The 19,750-nt window shown below is 32.9% G+C and overlaps 2 protein-coding genes and 1 long non-coding RNA gene across 4 annotated transcripts in view; 2 read left to right on the forward strand and 1 right to left on the reverse strand.

The window, feature by feature from the left end:
- The first annotated feature begins 5,651 nt into the window (after window positions 1-5,651).
- On the forward strand, window positions 5,652-6,906 carry LOC111614493. 2 transcript variants are annotated; one of them, XM_023355869.1, is made up of 3 exons: window positions 5,652-6,253; window positions 6,343-6,441; window positions 6,523-6,906. In XM_023355869.1, exons 1-3 carry the CDS (start codon window positions 6,124-6,126, stop codon window positions 6,852-6,854), a joined length of 561 nt encoding a protein of 186 aa, XP_023211637.1. In that variant the 5' UTR covers window positions 5,652-6,123; the 3' UTR covers window positions 6,855-6,906. The 2 variants fall into 2 exon arrangements, with proteins under 2 accessions (XP_023211637.1, XP_023211638.1); XM_023355870.1 differs by having other exon boundaries at window positions 5,669-6,229.
- A 1,512-nt stretch (window positions 6,907-8,418) lies between these two features.
- The window catches only part of LOC111614492 (chromobox protein homolog 1-like), a 44,795-nt gene continuing 33,463 nt past the window's right edge, over window positions 8,419-19,750 (forward strand). The window contains exon 1 of the mRNA XM_023355868.1: window positions 8,419-8,551. Within this exon, the coding sequence (XP_023211636.1) occupies window positions 8,549-8,551 (3 nt within the window). The 5' untranslated portion in view covers window positions 8,419-8,548. The remainder of the gene's footprint in view (window positions 8,552-19,750) is intronic.
- LOC111614490 overlaps window positions 14,327-19,750 on the reverse strand; it is a 9,576-nt gene continuing 4,152 nt past the window's right edge. Inside the window, exons 3-4 of the long non-coding RNA XR_002754941.1 lie at window positions 18,814-18,958; window positions 14,327-14,964 (exon numbers count right to left, since the gene is read on the reverse strand). This is a non-coding gene — a long non-coding RNA (uncharacterized LOC111614490). The remainder of the gene's footprint in view (window positions 14,965-18,813; window positions 18,959-19,750) is intronic.

Consider the following 19,750-nt stretch of genomic DNA (forward strand, 5'->3'; position numbering starts at 1 on the left):
TTATTTATAATTATTAATATTAATAAGAGATGGCGCCTAACGCTTACCTCTAGTGCCAAATTAATTACGTAATTTATTTAGTATTTAGCATTAAAATAGCCCGATTGATTTACGGCATTCGGTTGGTGTCTTACTATATTGGATATCGGGTTTGGAGATGTTCATTTATATTACGCCTTGCCGGGGCTTGCGATGGCCGGTTGAGAGCCTTATGAGATGTAGGACGTGGGCACTGAATGTGTCCCCAGCCAACGTTGTAATAACCGTTGATGGTTGTATGGTTGGCTTATATACGCTGGAAGAGGAGATCGGGCTGGAGGTCCGGATAGCGTAACTGGCAACGCATCTGCACGGTAAGCAGGAGTTGTGGGTTCGAGTCCCGCTCCGGGCCGATTTTTTCTCCCAGCGGTTCTAAATTATTAAAATAGCCCAATTGATTTACGGCATTCGATTGGTGTCTTACTAAAAAGGCTATCTCTTTTATTCACTGAAAATTCCAACTTTAAGTATTTTGCAAAGAAAACATTGCAGTTCCAGATGCAAAGAAAGCTAAAGACTTTTAAAATAAGCACAGTATCTTATCAGGAACTGTAAAAGATAAGCTGAAAGTGTAGTGAGGCAAGGCAATTCAGCTTCCAAGAAGTTGAGTTGTGTTGCCTCACTCCGTACGTTTCTGTATTCAACGGTTGACTCAACAGTGAAAAAACAACATTTCTAAAGGTACATTCATAAAGTTGAACAAGTTAAACGTGTTAGTAACAAATAGGTCAAAAAGTAGTAGTCTCGCTCAGTGCGCATGCTCTGCAGTGATGACATTTCAAAGTTCACGAAGGAAAGAGTTCGTTTACTTCATTAAGAAAATGGCACCTGACGATATTGATGTTTCTGAATCTACTAGAGTGTTTAAATTGTGAATTAAAAGGTGAAATGATAGAAATAACTGTCCATCCGAAGCAAACTAAAAAAAATATTTCAGACAAGGCTGCACTAGCAACATTCATATCTTCAATTTTAGAAACGGCCATTTAGTTATAAACGAATCGGACAAAAAGTCTAACAAAATAAGAATAACGATGACATCATTTGTGTTTAACTCATTCAACTTTATAAATGTACCATAAATGGACCATTGAATTCTCTGTTGAGACTAATGACATCAGCACTGTTTCACCGTTCAGCTCATCAGTCTAAACAACCTGAAAGACTCTTGAGTATTCAACAAACTAACATGATGGCTTCCATGAAAAAGTAAATTTTGCTTATAGAAACTATCCATTTGCTCTTGCTGTGGATGCTGTAATAGCAGACAGATTAATGAACAATCTGTATATAATAAAGCATGTGATTGTACAATTATGTTAGTATTCAATATTGACCAAATTATCTAAGCTTTTTTTCATAAACAAACTACCTCCACAAATTTGTCCAAAATTGATTACAACTGATATTTGGCCCTCTTTGATTAAGTCTTCCTAATGATATAAATATTCAACAAATTCAAATTATTACAGAAAGACATACAAGAAAATGATTACAGATAAGGGTTCATTTGAATAAAAGGATTTATTAGAATAATGGTTAAGCGAGTACTTTACTTATTTAGCAAAACAGTCACAATCGTTGCCTTCTTCTTGATTAAGTCGGCCATCATGAAAAGTGCCCTTTCAATGGAAACGTTTTTTTCTACAAAATGTGACATAAGACCGTTCAACAGAAAATTCACTGTTGAATCAACTGTTGAATATAGAAACGTAAGGACTATGCAGAGTTTTCTGGGTTTTACAGAATAGAAATAGTATCTTCCAACCTCAGCCAAATCAGTGACGAGCATCCGGGCAATTGTTCTCAAAAGCATCAAAATTTATCATACGAGCTCAACATAGACTCTGCCTCCAAAAACTGGAAATGATGTTTTTAAGTTCCTTGAAAGATTCAATGTGAAATCTTAAAACTAGTGCATTTCTTCTATTGGGTATTTCTGATTTCATTATGTAACATTTATATTTTTTACAGATTACTATCATCAATAAATGCATTTATCTGTGAAAACTTTAAACTTACTTTGTATTAATCAATATTTTACAATTTTAAAATGGTACAGAACCGTATAACAGCTGTAAACTACATCCATGAGTAAAAATGTCAAAGGAACCAATGGTCTACATGTAACGCTTTCTGAGATATATCCCCAAAATCAGCCTATCTGGTTGTTAATTAAACACGCAATAGACTTAATGGTGTGCACAGCGTGATTTGAATCATGCCCTAGTACAGCGATTACCAACCATTTTTCATTAGTGTACCCCTGTGACATTTCCAACTTCCCAACAAGCAACGCATGCACAAATCTTGCATTGCCTGTTTGTAGAGTGTCATCATTTTGAATTTTATTTTGACTCGGTTCTTGGTCCCCTGAGTACCTACAAGTCTGGTTTTTTATGCATGCATGATTTGGGCATCTAATAGTTTGTGCCAAATTGCAACTTTTGACATGTACAGTACTCCTTCATACTTCTAAGCTGGTAACACAGTAGGCAGTACGATTTTATAAACAAGACATAGTCTTGTAAATAAAAAATTAATAGAAATACTGAATAAATAATGAAAAAAATTACAGCTTGTAAAGAAAATCTGGAGAAACTAGCTATGTCCTTTTCCTTGCTAACAATAAAAAATACTTTTTATAAACAAAAGATTACTTTTTCAAACAACACATGGGGATATTGTTGAGAGATAATAAGAATAATGGTAACACACCCCACCATCAAAAGTCCATAGCATAATCACTAATCACACATAATGGTATCCCCACTACCATTGACCAACTGCACAACATTTATTGATCTATTGCATTGTACAATTGGCAGCATAAGTTTTTATTTCAATTTTTGCATTTTGAAATGTATAATAAAGTTTGTGATTGTTGCAAGGAACATTTTTTACCTAATAATTTTTTAATACTATTAATTTGTGATACATAATACATTATTTTTTCTGTCATAATAACTAACTTTCTTCTGTACCCCTAAACAACTTATCACATGCCCTGGGTTAATAACAGTCAAGAGCTTCCTAATACTGTAATAAAGTTTCAATATAAAATAAGTAGGCATATTTGAGTTTTTACATAATATTACTGGAAAATTAATTTTTGTTGTTGAATTACTACAAGGGTATTTTTCATAATTAAACATAATAAAAACTTAAGAATCACTGCCCTAGTAGTAGTGTAGTAGTAGTCAGTGCAAATGGCAGTGCTTTTAGTATCTAGTAAAGTGGAAAATAGTTGATTCTTAGCATTGTTTTGAGAAATAGTTTCAGATTTTTATTTTATTATTATTTTTTTTTTTTTGAAGATCTTCAAAATTTCACACAGGCTGATTTTAGGGGCCAATATCTAACAAAGACCATTGTTTCCTTTCGACTTTCTTATTCCTATGGGTATTGTCTACAGCTCTGGTAAGGTCCCAACTGCCTCATTTAGAGATGAATTTTTACCGAAAATAACTTGACGATTAATAATACAGTATATCGATAAAAAATTCCATTACAATAATCGAAAAAACTACTATTAGATTTCCATATTCGAAATCGATAAATTTCTTTCTCAGACAGAACTCTAATTCAATGCTTCTAGAAATAGTTTTATGCATTGTTCTGTATGAGATAAAGCAAAATTCATTCGTTGATAATTCTTTCTTCTCAAACATAAGTCTACGTAGTATATATACTGTATTTATATTAACATACAGAATATATACATGAAGGGTGCAGATTAATAATACTATGCGTTATTAATATTACATATTTAACGTATCAATGTAATTGTTACTAATCTCTATAACAAAAGATAAATTTGTATATGCGATTATTGATATTATAAACGTATTAAGATTTCATTAAAACTTTTTAACGAGCACGTTTGACAACAAACAACAAAATGAGAGAAATACTTACATCGGAAGGGCTCATTTTTTAATTATATTTGATTAAAATATATAATACTCGACGATCGTATCGGTCAACTAAAAAATTTTTTTAAAAAGTTTCCACAAAACCGTGTAAAACAAAATAGCCAAAATTCCGCACGCTTTCTCGTGCTATATATGTGTTTCATACGCTTCTCATGCTATACATTTAATTTTTTTTAATGCTTTCGTAAAATCAATTTAAACGCCTATTTCTTAAAATTAGAAAAGTTAATAATTTTATATAATATTCAAATTCCTGTCCTTAAGATATTTTTGATTTTTTTTCTGTTTGAGCCTTTCCGCCCTGTGGACACTTAGATGGCCTTTATAGGAAGATCATTATAGGTTCGTGAATATAAAATTGTAAAATCGGCACAATGGGGCAGCCGGGTGCTGAAGCACGAGCCCCCCAAAAAATTCCTGGGTTTTTCGACCCATCTGAATTTGTTCCCGAGCTCCCCAGAGCGGGAGGCTACGACCTAACCGCTCGGCCATCCAGCCTTCCAAATATATATATAAAATTATGTTCTCTTTTTATTGTATTGTCTAGTATGCTACATATGCACTATCTTGTTTTTATTTAATTGATTATAACATGTGTATGTAAAAATAAAATATATCTAATATGGCAAATTTATTTACAAGTCGTTTATTTACTTATTTGTCCATTTCACAACTAGCCAAAGCATCCAGTGTTGTCTTTCTTTTTAACTTTTTTCCCCAGTGGACACTAAGAAGACCTTTTTTTAGCAAGCCCATTATGGATAGGACAGGACCACAATGTTGTAGTCAGATAGTTAGAATTGGGATCTGACATATCTGAACAAACCATCCCTTGAAAACTTTTCTGAGATTTTCTTATCCCGTCCGGATTTCATCTCAGGCTCCCCAGAGCGGTGCACTATCGCTTTAACCGCTTTGCTATCCAGCCTCTCTAAGGATCAGCGGTGATTTTAATGAACAAGGTTAAGTTAGCTTAGGTTAAATTCTAATACTGGATTGATTGACCGCAACACAATGTAAAATGTGTATCAAATGAAATATGAAATCTCTAACCTTCGTGAGTCGCGTCGCTTCGATCACTAAATAAACAAATGATTTTTTGAATTTTAAAGTAACTTGGCAAAATTAAAATTATGTTAACTATCGATTACTGTATAATTTACAAAGCAAGACTACGACGATAAGTTTTATATTTTACTAGACCACCCTCGACCCGTTTATCACTATTTAAAATGCATAAAGAAGAGTTTCGGTCCCACGGGACTAGGCGAGAACCGATGCCGTAACCCAAGGCACAGAGCAACGACGTCGTTGGCGCGGAGAGCCTTTCTTGAAATATAAGCCAAGCGACATTTTATAAACTCGTAGCACGCGCATTGGGAGGTAACGCTTGTACTCGGCTATTATTATTTTTATGTATATTTGACACATGTACGGTATCTTTATATTTTCATTTACTTGTAACCTCAAAAATCCGGCTATACGGGTTTTCGGCCCCATTTAGAGGCTTTCGTCGGTAGTACGGCCGTTTCATCAAACTTAACATATACAGAATGAACTAAAAGTAAAAAGTGCTCTACATGAACATTCCATCAGTGGAGTGACGTTAATTTAAAAAGAACGTACAGTAATCGGTAACTTTAAAAAGTGACGTCGTACAGTTATCGTCATTTATCATACTTTAAAAAGTGACGTCGAGTCATCGTCATTTTCTTCTGCCGATGACGGCAGAAGAAAATGACGATAACTCGATAATCCACCTCCCGATTTTAACAAAACTTATTTTACTTTGTTTCTATTCTAGTTTGGGGTATAGAATTTTTAAAAATGTAATGGTATTTTAAGAGGTTTTCTCTATATTTAATTACAACTAAACAAACTCAGACTTCTAATACATCGAATTAATTATTTTAATTAATGTTTAATTGAAAACTTAGACTTTTAGTAGTATACAGATTGTACTACGTTCTGAGTGTTTTAGTATGGTAATTATTTGTAATACAATCCATAACAGCAATACAACAATAATACTGAGATTCTACGAAATACGTAAATTTGCCCCAAAAATTGCTGATTTTCAAACACCATCTGGTGGAATTTCTGAACTATATCGTCGGCCATTTTGTGTCGGTCATATTGGATTACCGTAATGTTTTCTGCTAATGTTATAGAGTCATGTCAAGAAGTTCCATCTACGCCTTTTTTCATTAAAAATATTACTGATCAAACTGTTCCCAAACAGATGAAAAAGTCAAGTATGCCATTAATTTTCTTAAATTGTAATATCAACTTTTATATTTTAATGAAATATATATAAACCTCGTTTTATTTTATCATTTTAAATTTAATAAAAGTTTTATTTTTTCAGCTGATCAAATGGTTCCTTCTAGTCCATTTGACAGACCTGTAAAGAATTTTAAAGACAGAATGGTTTCATCTATAACACATGTTTATACAGCAAATAAGGGTAACTTTATTGAAATTTTTCAGCCAAAATTTCACTTATTTGATTGTAATAATTACATTTTATATAATAATAATAATACAGAATCACCATTACATTCTGCAAAAAAGAATTACAGTTCAAGTTTAAACAAAGAAATGCACAAATTAAATTCAACTAATATGGCTTCAAAAATAAATAACATAAATACTAAACTGTTTGGTGAAAGTTCATGTACAGAAGACAAGTATTTTCACGACCAAAGATTTGTTAAGAACAAAAATCCCTCTTCGAATTTAGACCGGTGGATCATCCTTCAAACTCATAATCAGTCAAGATCCATTATTCAACAAGAGAGAGTACTGAAAATGGTCTCAGGCAATAAGGTTATTCATACTAGAGCCTTTGTGCAACAAAAGAGATTCATGTCTATTTAATATTTAATGTAAAATGAAGATTGATATAGAATAAATGAATATGGTTAGTAGAGAGTTTTGTTGAATGAATTTAAAATTTTTGTCACTATCTCTCTCCTTCTCAGCAATGTTAAATATAGATATGAACACCTGAATTCTACTTGCCTGAATAAAGAGAAAAAAAACTTGGCAAGTAGAATTCAGATGTGTTTATATTTATATTAAAATTTTTGAAAATTCTTAAGTTTTATACTTTTGGAATGGGTACATCTTGGGCGACAGACACTTAAAAATTTTAAATTACGATAGATAGAATACAGTATTTACGCGGTATTGCATATAACTATAATATGAATTAATAAATTTAAATAAAAAATTTTGTTTTGAATTTCGTATATTTTTTTGTTCTAGTACGTAACACGTGTAAATATGTTTGTTAATTAATTACAAAATAATATTAATAAATGGACTAAAAAACTGTCTTTCTTTATTCTAATATTGTGCAATTTTACCTCTTTATTTTAAAATAATTTTCGGACCATTTTTTTCAACCACATCTTTTTTAAATTATTCTACGCAATTCGGTTCATGATATAAACGAAAATATTTATTAACTAGTCGACTCATTTTGCGTGGGAAATTACAAAATAAATTCTATACAATTTTGTAATTCTACACAATAAATATAAGCGACTTATGAAATTTTATGTTTTAGATCTTTATTTTAACTCCTTTCTCAAAAAGATTTAAATTTACCGGGTTTTATTCTATTATTATTTTTTTAACTCTCCGCCTGTGGGCACTAAGAGGGCCTCTTTTAGCAAGCCCATTATGGGTTCGGCCAGGTCCATAATGGGGCGGCTGGGTGGTGAGGGACGGGGCCCGACATATCCGGACGGACCCATCCGGATTTGATTCTGGGTTCCCCAGAGCGATAGGCTGCCACCTTGATCGCTCGACCATTCGGCCTGTGGGCTGAACATATTTAAGATGGATCACTCCCGAAAAATTTTTGGGGTGTTTTGATCGGTCCAGATTCGATTGCGGTTCTCTCAGAGAGGTAGGTTCAACTTTAACTGCTCGGCCATCCGGCCGTCAAAGCGATGTAATAAAAAGAAAATAGTAAATGATTGATGAAATTTGTGCATTTCTACACGCGTCCATTATCAATCTCGTAGAAAATTTTTTTAATATTAATTTACATTTCTCCACACGACATGATTGCAATTTTAACCTAAGTTAAAAATTGTAATCATGTCGTGTGAAGGACTAATGATCCTTCCAATCAATTTTGTCTTTAAAATATTAAAATTCGACCAAAATTTATAATCGAGACTAGAAAACGAGTTTTTAACAACATATTAATAAAAGAAATAAAAATAATTTTATGTTTCACTTCAATATTTTTTTTACGGACCTGATGACAAATTATTAAAGTTACTTTATTAAAGTTTATTTTCGTAAAATAATACTACCGAATTTAAAAATATTTTCCCGCCTTCTTTTTGCCGCCAAGCCGCTGGTACTGCGCACGCTCTATTGATTTTGATCGTTCTTAAAAGTCTGAACAAAAGGTGAGAAAATATTTAGTTTTTTTTTTGAGTAAATATTGATAAGCGTATAATGCTTTTTGGATGCGATTAGCGTCGTAGAATCTGCCGATTTTCTCGAAAAGAAATTATTTACCGATTTAATATCGTACAAGCATCATCATAATGGTATGTGATAAAAGTGCACCAAGAAATTTACTTCAGAAAGAAATCTGTTGCTATTTTGATTAATTATAATAAATACAACGATTAAATATATCTTTAGAAGCTATTTTAATAATAAAATTAAGTATTATCATTAGAAGTATTTATAAAAGTGAATTTTCTTTTTAATTTTTAAGTATTTGATTATAAGTATTTGAAATTAATTTTAAAACTTTGTTTTCTATTGTATCATAAATAATAATTTGATATCTGTGGTTATTCATAACTGTACAAATCAATGTAAGACAGATTTGACAAGTATTGTTTAATTTGAATCCACTTTGGGTAATAACTTAGCATTGAATTTCAATTGCATTTATCACAAACATCTGACAAACATAAATTGTATATAAGTAGTGATAAACAGTTTTAAAAAACAAACTGATTAAAACTTGAATTTCAGTTGTAAAAGTGATTTGTAATATATACAATTATTGTAATTAATTTCATTTTAATTCAAGTAATTCATTGAAACTTTATTAATTTGATAATTAAAGAATTAGTCCTCAGATAATAATGTAATCTCTGAAACTATTTTATCTTGTGTTTTGTATTGAATGACTTCTTCATGTGCATCTTGTTCTTTGTTTCTTGGGAATAATCTTTTCTATGATTTCACTTTTTTAGTAGTTAGGAGGAATCTGATGATTATTTTTGCTTCCCTTAATAATTATATAACATCTACTGCACACCATTAAAAGTGGTATCTACGTTAAGCAAAGATAGCTAGTAAAACTGTGTTAATTAAAACTTCTGTCACTTTATATATATATATATAAAGGGATTGCTGTAATTAAAGTTTGTGCATTAATCAAGCAACTCATAATTTATATAACATCTACTGCACACAATAATTATATAACATCGCAAAGGAACGAAAAGTTACCCTAGCATACAGAAGGTGCAGCACTTTGTTCGATATCCTATGCAACGAAAAGGACCAATCCACGGTGGAGAAGTTATCAGTCTATACAATCCCTCTCAGAGATAACCGGTTTAACAGGGATTTGGTATACATAGGATCGACTAAACGTTCATTAGGGGTTAGGATAAAAGAGCACATCTTGGATGTACAACGTAACAGACATACAACTTCACTCTCAACTTACGCCACTGATCCCGAAATAGTGGCGGACTTCAATAGAGCGCAGATAATTGTCACCACACCGCACATGCACCATCTAAAATGGTTGGAGGAGATGGAAATTTTTAGAGTATACGACACATCCACTTGTATTAATTCAAGAGATGAAATCGGCCTTTCCATGGCATGGCAAAACCTACTACATACAAAGTAACAGCGAAATACTATTTATTAAATATTAAAATAAGATAAAAAAATAAAAATAGAAGGTACTGGGGAACATGTGAGAACAGTATTGAATAATTATGTATCACAATCGCACGTTTTTAAGTATCATAATAATATCTTTCTCTTGAATTTGGATGTTCATCGTTAACTTCGATCACGTTCAAACATATCACGTGACGAAATAACGATCCAAACGATTCAAACTCGACAGAATTTGTATTTTTCGAATTTCGTTTTTGGTGTTCGATCCAGCTGTTTCACCTGAAGAAGAGCCCAGAAGGGGTTATGAAAACGTTCGTCGTGGAAAAATTATTTGATTCACATCGGTTATAGGTTCAAGTACGTCATATTTATTTTTGCTTCCTTTTATAGTCTTTCCTTTGTTTAAATTCTTAACAATTTAAACTTTTTCCAGTATTTTGATGATGTGTATATACTTTTGACTTGTTCTTCATAATTAGCCGTATATCGTATGTTTGATATTAGTTTGATTCCTTTAGCTTTGCTCCAAGTCTCTAGTTTCAAAGTTGTTTTTATTTTTCTTAAATAAATCTTTTCTGTATATTTTGTTAGTTTCTCAATATTAATGTAGAATGATCTAAATATCTTTATGTATTTTAAGTCATTTTATTGTTGAAATTATTATTATTACTTTTTAAATTTAATGTGGTTTTGCATGCATGAAGGTTTTTTCATGCTATGTGTGATCCATTGATGATGGTTTGATGTTTTTTGTAATCAAAACCTTGAAATTTTGATATTTTTGAATTATCGATAAGATCAATAATTGCCTCTAAGTGTCTTTTTTCCTTTTTTTTATATCATATGTATACAGTCATCCCTTGATTAATGCAGTTAACCACTCTATACTACTGCAAATATCAAAATTGTGTTAATTAAAGATGGTATCTATGTTAAGCAAAGATAGCTAGTAAAACTGTGTTAATTAAAACTTCTGTCACTTTATATATATAAAGGGATTGCTGTAATTAAAGTTTGTGCATTAATCAAGCAACTCATAATATACAGGTAATATTATGAGCTGCTTATAGTCTATATTGCAATACAATTTCAGCTCTGAATGAGGCAGTTGGGACCTAATCAGAGCTGTAAACCATGCATGCTGGTAAGAGTAAATAATTTAAAGGAATAAATGGTCTAAATGTGACCCTTTTGTGAGATATTCACAAGTTTCCAGAATGTATTTTTGAATTCTGCCACACGAGAGCATATATTATCGCAGGCATTAAGATACTGCTAGTTGTTAGTGTAGGTTTGCAATTTTTATAAATAAAATTTACAAATCTTATTGTGCTTTGCATGTGGTTTGAAAACTACTACGTTACTAATGTTTTTGGCCCACTTCTAGGATCTTCCTTGGGTAGATCCTAGAAGTGGATTCTAAAATTGATTCTTTTTGGTGCTAGTAGTGTTCTATTTTGGAATGAATAGAACACTTGACATGAATTTGGTGCATTCAATTTCAAATGTTTTCTTTTTTAAAAACTTTTTCTCTCATTATCAAATCAGATGCACCTACATTGTTTGCCATAATGTCGGGTCAAATGTAGCTTACCATGGCTTTGGATATTTACTTTTCATTCTTGAACTTAGTACATAGGCCTTGGATGTCTGCTTTAAATATCTCCAATGCCTCAAAACTCTTAAGTTGGTGTATATGGCACGTTTGTTGTATTAGGATAGCCTATATCTATTCTTCAAACCTGTTAACTGGGGTGATTCCTTTTTAATAGTTGCAAAGGTCGTTACTGTTTGAATCAGTAACGGCCTATTCGATAAAGCCTGAAGAAGAGCCCAGGAGGGGATTTGTAAACATTTGCAACTATTAAAAAGGAACCACCCTGGTTAACAGGTTTGAAGAATAGATATAGTTATATTGTGTACAGAATTTGTTTTTAGCATAGCCTGTAGTAATTCTGCATGGCAGGTTATGTTTGAAATGCCATTATGGCAAATAATGTAGGTGCACTTAATTTGATAATGAAAGAGAAAGTTTTTAAAAAAGAAAGCATTCAAAATTCAAATGCATCAAAGTCATATGCATTCCAAAATAGAACACTACTAGCACCAGAAAGAATCAGTTTTAGAGTCCACTTCTAGGACCTACCCAAGGTAGGTCCTACCGTGTTTCCCTGAAAATAATACAGTGTCTTATATTAATTTTTGCTCTCAAAGATGCGCTATGTATTATTTTCAGGGGATGTCTTATTTTTCTATAAAGAAGAATTCACATTTATTGTTGAACAAAAAAATTCCCAAGTCTAATTTAAACGAGAGTGATGTATATCCAGTCATGTCAAACTGAACTTACGAAGTTCCCGTACTGGAGTGGACTTCCCACTCGCTTCAACTTAACCTTTTCATAACGTCATCATCGGGTTCAATGACCAATTAGTGCTTACTGAACCGTAGCACTACGCAAATGTGATGGGGCGTGATTCCTGGCCGACCAATTAGCGATCACCAGCTGTAACATTATGCAAATCTGTGATTCCCAAGCCATAGTCTTATGCAAATCATGCCGCATGGAGTGATTGTCTGCTGACCAATCAGTGGCTGTATTTTCAAAAAGCCAACGGCCACTTTCAACCATCTGTCGATGACCATTATGACTAAAAAAAACTTTTCTAGGTCTTACTTTCAGGGGAAGGTCTTATATTTCGCAATTCAGCAAAACCTGTGCTAGGTCTTATTTTCTGAGGATATCTTATTTTCAGGGAAACACGGTAGAAGTGGACCGAGAATATCAGTAACAGTTTTAAAACCACGTACAAAGTATAATAAGGTTTGTAAGTTTTATTTATAACTAATGCAATTTTTAGTTTTTCATTGGCCTTATATTAATAAAATCAGTTCAGATAATTTTGGGTGTTATAATAGCCAGAGAGTTCTTTATAAGTGATTTGAAACTGAACATGACAACAAAGTAATTGCTGGAATGGCAAGTTCTGTTGTGCAACCGTGGAAAAAAGCCAGGAAACAAAACTATTATGAGGAAATTATTTTTTGATACAATGATCTGGATTTTAAAGGTCACTTCAGACTTCAGCGTAAAAGCATCAAATACCTTTGCCATATTCTGAATTTAAAAGAAACGAAAATAATTGGACTGTCATCCGTTATAGATGTAAGAAAAGAAAAGGTTGTCCTATTGTCCTTATGGATTTTAGGAAATCAGGAATCCTTTAGAGGCATAGGTGACCGTTTTGGACTAGATAAAGGACATGCTCACAGGCTATTCATGGTGTTTTGTAAAGGTGTTTGTAATTTAAAAGAAATTTTCATTAAATGGCCAGTTGATAGGATGCTCAAGAAGTGGTAAAAACTTTTCATCATTAAATTAAGGGATAGAAACAGCTTTCCAATGTCTTTGGATGTGTTGATGGGACAGTAATTAATACAAGTAACAGTAAAAAAATACAAGTAACAGGGATCTGCAGAAATGACAAAATGTTTACTGCAGTTTGTGCTGGCTGGCTGGGATCTGCACATGATGCAAGGGTGTGGCGAAATAGTGTTGTAGGGATTGGGTTATCAAATAAAACGCTCCCACTCCCAGAGAACTGCCATTTACTTGGGGACTCAGCATACCCACTAGAGACATATTTGATGGTTCCTTACAAGGACAGTGGACATCTGAATTCCAAGCAGAAATATTTTAGTAAAAGACTAAGTTCATCTTGCATAGTAATAGAACAAGCATACGGTGATCTGTTTGGATGCTTTCGTCAACTGAAATTTTTGTTTGTAAAAAACAAGCAATACTTGACTAAAATTATTCTTACTGCTTGTGTTTTACATAATCTTTGTATTCTACAAAGTGATGTTAGTCCAGATGAGGATAAACATTTCACTCCTTTCCAGCCTCACCCAAGCCAACATTCAACGAATGCAGCAAATAATAAGAGGGATGCTATTGCTGATTATCTTTATGGTGTCATGAGATTACAAAGTAGTTGTATAGGAGACAATTCACAAGAAAGTGATAATATAGTGTAAGGATACAATGATATGAGGACACTAGACGAAATTTATGTTTTTAATACAATAATATATTTGAAACTGGCTGATCAACCCAGCATATATTAAACCGGTGTGTTAGAAATGTATTTATCAGCCTTTATTATCAGAAACTTTAAAATAAATGTGTAAAATCATATAAATTTAAGATTTTATGTACAATTTTATCATTTTCTCATTAGTTATATGAAATCATTTAATAAATGTTATTCTCACTAATACAATTCATTGAATTATACTAAAGTTAAATAATTGGGGGAAATGTAAAAATTGAAAAAAGATTTAAAATATCAAATGTAAAAACTATTGTAAATAAAACAATCAGCTGCAATGAATTCACATAGGCCTATTGTTATTTTATTTTTCTGCAAGTTTTTGTAAAACATTTAGGAGAGAACTCATCATGTTCATTCTCTTCTCTTCACATTCTTTTTCTTGTTTCAAGCGTTATTCTTCCATCTCTTTAAATTCCTATCAGCGCTGGTCTTCTCTCTGACAATCCTCTTTTCTTTCTTGTTCTTTCTTACTGGCCCAAGCTTGAAACCAATCTGGTGGATCTTCTTTTCTTTTTAAATTTACATGATTCTGAAAAGCTTTTACTGAAGGGGGATGTACTGCTGCCACATCACTTTCAGAGTGGGCAGGCAGTCCTGACAAACTGCTTGAAGGTTTGCTGGATGGGATCTGGTCCATGCGTGATTCAGAAGAAATGATATTTTCTTCTGGAGGATTGATGTCCACTCTAGATCCAAGTTCCTGGTCCAATAACTTAAGTATGGCCAGGTGATGGCAGATTCTCCAGTGTGTTATTTTGCTTTATCCCTATTTCTTTTGTAAGTCGTCTTTAGATTTCTCCATTTTTTATCACAGCCACTGGGAGAAGCAGTGTAACCATGACTTTCCAACTTTTTTGATATTGAATCCCATAATTTTGTTTTTCTTATTGGTTTTCTAAACTCACTGTCCATATTTAATCTTGTTGTTATCAACAACCGTGTGGATGAATCAGTCCAAGAGAAGTCTCCTGCAACAATATGAAAGAACAACTACAGTAGAGTCTCAAACTCGGCACTTGATAACCCGGCAGTCCGGATAACTCGGCCACACCCTAGCAGGGCAAAAAAATCCTTAGTTAATTTATATTCATTATAGACAGCTTTATGCTTCATAAAGTATTTTTCTGAAGTCTGTCTTATCAGGTAAATTACTGTACACAGTGTATTCATTAATTTTCATTTTCATGTAGTAAAGGCTCTATGCCTTCATAAAGGACATACTTTTCCTTTGTTTAAGGGTATTTGGGCAGTTTATTCTCTGTTGTATTCTCAAGTAAACAATACATACAAGTACAGTACAGTATTTTCTGAGGAAACACTCATACTTATTTTTTTTTTAACCCCATTCCCGATAACCCGGCATTTTCACAAACTCTGCCACCCTTTGGTCCACATTAGGCTGAGTTTTCGAGACTCTACTGTATTAGTTATTCGAAATATGAAAGAACAACTATTACTTATTACTTATGTGAAAGAACAGCTATTACAGATCCTGCTAGATGATAGTACAGTAGAGCCTCGAAAACTTGGCCTAATGTGGACCGAAGGGTGGCCGAGTTTGTGAAAATGCCGGGTTATCGGGAATGGGGTTAAAAAAAATAAGTATGAGTGTTTCCTCAGAAAATATTGTACTGTACTTGTATGTATTGTTTACTTGAGAATACAACAGAGAAAAAACTGCCCAAGTACCCTTAAACAAAGGAAAAGTATGTCTTTTATGAAGGCATAGAGCCTTTACTACATGAAAATGAAAATTAATGAATATGTAAAGTACTATATTTAGTTTGTTGCTCTACAACAAATTTTTCTTAAAGAGCCGAGACCTAATGGGTACTTTACGCGGGTTTGTGTTTATTAGTTGCCAGGCCTGGACTTTTAGCGTGCACCGAAATAAATTAAGGACAAAGTTAGTCACAAAAAAAAATCTCAATAATAAATGTTTAATCAAGTCTAACAAATACTATGTACAAGTTTTATAAACAAACAACAAATTTATTAAATAAAAAATCCAATCACAATCAACCCAACAAACTTAAGTCTTATTCTAACTTAGAACTATTCCCCTTGGAATTCCGACAAAACAAAATTCAACTCTTAACTTAGATACAAATTCTCTTATAACTATCAATCCTAACTGTCACCTCAATTAATACTCGGAACCTTTTCCTCTACTGAAGACTTTCCTCTTTTCAACTCATCAAACTCGAACCTTCAATCTCCTACTAGGATTTCCTATTCGACACCTTGTTCACTGCTACCAGCAGACCAACGCTTTCGGTTCAGGAGCTCACCTCGTCTGTCTTCACTTGAGCTACTGTACTTATAGTCTGAGGTGACGTCACAGTTCTAATTGAGACACTCCCCTCATTTACATATCTACACGTAACATTCTTGTTTTCTCTTCGTTATCTGGTAGCTTATTTCTCGACAATACTTTGTTAACCTTTTACAGCATTTCTTTAACAATTATCGGGATGTTTAGTTGAAGGTTACACAAGTTCGTAGAAAGTCTATTGGGGTGTCCCCCTTCAGTGCGGACTTACAATTCTGCCGCTTGGGCGTGCATGTGAGTGCGAGTGCTAGCTATGGCGCTGTCGTTTCGTCGTCGGTGAGTTGGTTAATCTCTTATCTTCTCGTTTTGAATGTTCTGGGGTGATGGGTGAGGAAACCTTCGTCCTAACTAAACATAAGCCCCAAACAAAAATATAATAAAAGCAAACTAAAAGTAAAATAAAAATAACGCCGGACTTGGTTCCTTACAAATACACTGTGTACAGTAATTTACCTGATAAGACAGACCTCAGAAAAATACTTTATGAGGCATAAAGCTGTCTTTATCATAAAAATTAATTAACTATTTTTTTGCCCTGCCAGGGTGTGGCCGAGTTATCCGGAGTGCCGAGTTTTCGAGGCTCTACTGTATTTAAAAGTTTATGTGGAAAGTACTGCAGCGTGCATGCACTGTACACAAAACATTGCTCTTTTCTTTTTCTTTTTTCTTTATAAATTAGCTCAAAGGTTGCCATGTGTGATGATTCGAACGATAAACGGTTCAAAAGAAGGTATTTGATTCTCAACGTCCGGCTTAGTATTTATAGAAAAAGCCTGAGGAAGAGCCCAGAAGGGGTGTCAAAAACGTTCGTTGACATATAACACAACAACTCTGGTTACAAGGTTAAAAGTAAGAGTTATTTTTAGAACAACTATTATTTATAGTGTATTAGTATATACATGTATATACTGATGTACTTGTATATAAACATATACAGTCTGTTTCAAAATTATAAACACACCCAACTTTTTTCAATAACAAAAACATTAACTATAGTAATGTATTTATTATATTAGTATGTTGTTTACAACATCAGTTTAAACATTTTCTGAAAGTTTTAGAGCAATCTGACAATTACAAGAAAAATTATCACAGATTTTCAATTTTTGATTGTTTCAAAAGTATAAACACATGTACACAAAAAGAAAAACAATTTCTAATGTTTCAATTTTTTGTAGTCCACCATTTGATTTAATTAGTTCAAATACTCTATCAGGCATACATTTTACTAGTTTTTGAAGTTGTTCTTGTTTAATATTTTCCCAACAATCCATGATAGCTAATTTCAGTTCATTTACAGTATTGTATTGTCTGTTTTGGTCATAAACAAGACGACTTGTAATGCCCCAAACATTCTCTATCAGGTTCATATCAGGGCTCTATGATGGCCAATCGATTACATTAATTTTTTTTTTCAGCAAACCAATTTTTAGTTTACTTTGATGTATGAATGACAGCATTATCCCATTGGAATTGCCAGTTTTATCCCCCAATAAGTGATCCAAAAGTTATTAAATTTTGATACAACAGTTCTTCATACTTTTCTGAATTCAATCTACCTTCTATAAATACAATATCAGTTTTACCTCCCCATCCAAATCCTGTCCACACCATTACAGTTCCTCCACCTTTCTGTCTGCAATCTGACTTCATTCTTCTTCAAATCATGTCAGTAGTGACTATAACTGTCAGGTCCATCCAAATTCCACTTTTTTTCTCTGAAAAGACTATTTGTTTCTACACCCCTTTCCATGTCATCTTGTCTTTGGCCCACTTTAATCTAGTTGTTTTGTGCAATTGTGTTAATTTTGGTTTGGCAGCCATTTTTGTAAATTTGGCATTTTTATGATTATGCATACATCTCCATACAGTTGCTGGTGAAACTGCAATTGGCAATGTTGATGCTGCTTCTCTGACAGACAACTTGTTGACCGTCAGTAGCTGAAAAACCTTTCTTTCGTTTCTAGGGGTAAGGAGTTTAGGCCTTTCACATCGCTTATTTCTGCCATAATATTCACCCTAAGTAACACATTTCTCACAGCACGTGTGGATCAATTTATAGCTGCCAAAGTTTGTCTTAGAGATTGTCCTGGTCCTTTTTGTTGGTAAATTTCACATATTTCCAACTCTGTTAGTGTTTTTCCATGAGGCATTGGTTTAAATCACAAAAACCATTTAAAATTAGCACCATGTTTTTAATAATAGTTGTCACCAGAGGGAAGTATCACTCAATTAAATCAATAATTAAAAAAAAAATTATTATACTAGTTTTATACACCTGTGTTTATACTTTTGAAACACTCAAAAATTGAAAATCTGTGATCATTTTTTTCTGTAATTGTCAGATTGCTCTAAAACTTTCAGAAAATGTTTAAATTGATGTTGTAAACAACATACTAATATAATAAATACATTACTATAGTTAATGTTGTTGTTGTTGAAAAATGTTGGGTGTGTTTATAATTTTGGAACAGACTGTACATACCCGATTCTCCCTCATGTGATTTGCTGACCAGTCTTATTGAATTAACATCTACATCTTCCAGTAAACTGATTTGTTCTCTCATTCTCCTCTCATGTATCAGTTACTTGTATCAGTTCTTCAAAGAAACGAGGAATGAAATCATGATCTGAAAACCATAAAAGAACATGAGCTTCTGTTGTTTGATAGGAACTAAACAAATGACTTGTCCTTTTTAATTACTTTAAACTAGGCTATATAGCCATCTATTATTAATGCTATAAATATAGGCTTGTCATACTCTCCAATTTATAATAAAACTAATTTATACAATTTAATTGTAATTTTAACTTTAACTGTGCAAGGTAACCTTTATCACAAAGAGTAATAAATTGCTTATCATATACATTTGAATACAGTCGACCCCCCCTATAACACGGTAGATACGTTCTGTTCTTTATGAATCCATTTTGTACGAGTCCTTGACAATCACAGCCTGGCACGTATGCACTTTATGGACTACGGCTATTTGAAAGGTTTTCTTCCATAAAATTAATCGATTCCTAGACTAATTTGACTCAACATTTCCAAAACACGTATATTTTTTTGGGAATAATTCGTATAAACTATGCTATAAACAAAAAATTGTAGGATTACTTACCGAGTGTGCCCCGTTCAACAATGCCATTGCTTAAGCTTGTTTTCGTTGCGGAGCAGCACACCAAACGGCGGGTGCAATTTCTGATAAGTTATTTTTCTGCGAAAACTTCGTTGAACTTTGGAGACATCGTTAATATAAATAATTTTTATGGCCGTTGAATAAGAAATGTTTCTTTCACAAGAAGTGTATAAAATTAGTGCTGTATTAGACTTACGGTACCTAATTTACATACTGTACAGACGATAGTAAACTCAACTTACTCGCCTAAACTCTCCGTAGCGTGGCGCTGGACGGCGGAAA

Source organism: Centruroides sculpturatus, unplaced genomic scaffold (genome assembly GCF_000671375.1).
Source record: "Centruroides sculpturatus isolate CEXI.00-Female unplaced genomic scaffold, Cexi_2.0 scaffold2013, whole genome shotgun sequence".
NCBI classification, from domain to species: domain Eukaryota; kingdom Metazoa; phylum Arthropoda; class Arachnida; order Scorpiones; family Buthidae; genus Centruroides; species Centruroides sculpturatus.

What these genes read in the sequence shown, in the direction of transcription:
- LOC111614493 (XM_023355869.1), top strand. Translation starts at nt 6,124, where the DNA reads ATGTTTTCTGCTAATGTTATAGAGTCATGTCAAGAAGTTCCATCTACG. An exon ending in GCCATTAATTTTCTTAAATT is followed by an intron (nt 6,254 to 6,342) that starts GTAATATCAACT and finishes TTATTTTTTCAG; the next exon opens with CTGATCAAATGGTTCCTTCT. An exon ending in TGTTTATACAGCAAATAAGG is followed by an intron (nt 6,442 to 6,522) that starts GTAACTTTATTG and finishes ATAATAATACAG; the next exon opens with AATCACCATTACATTCTGCA.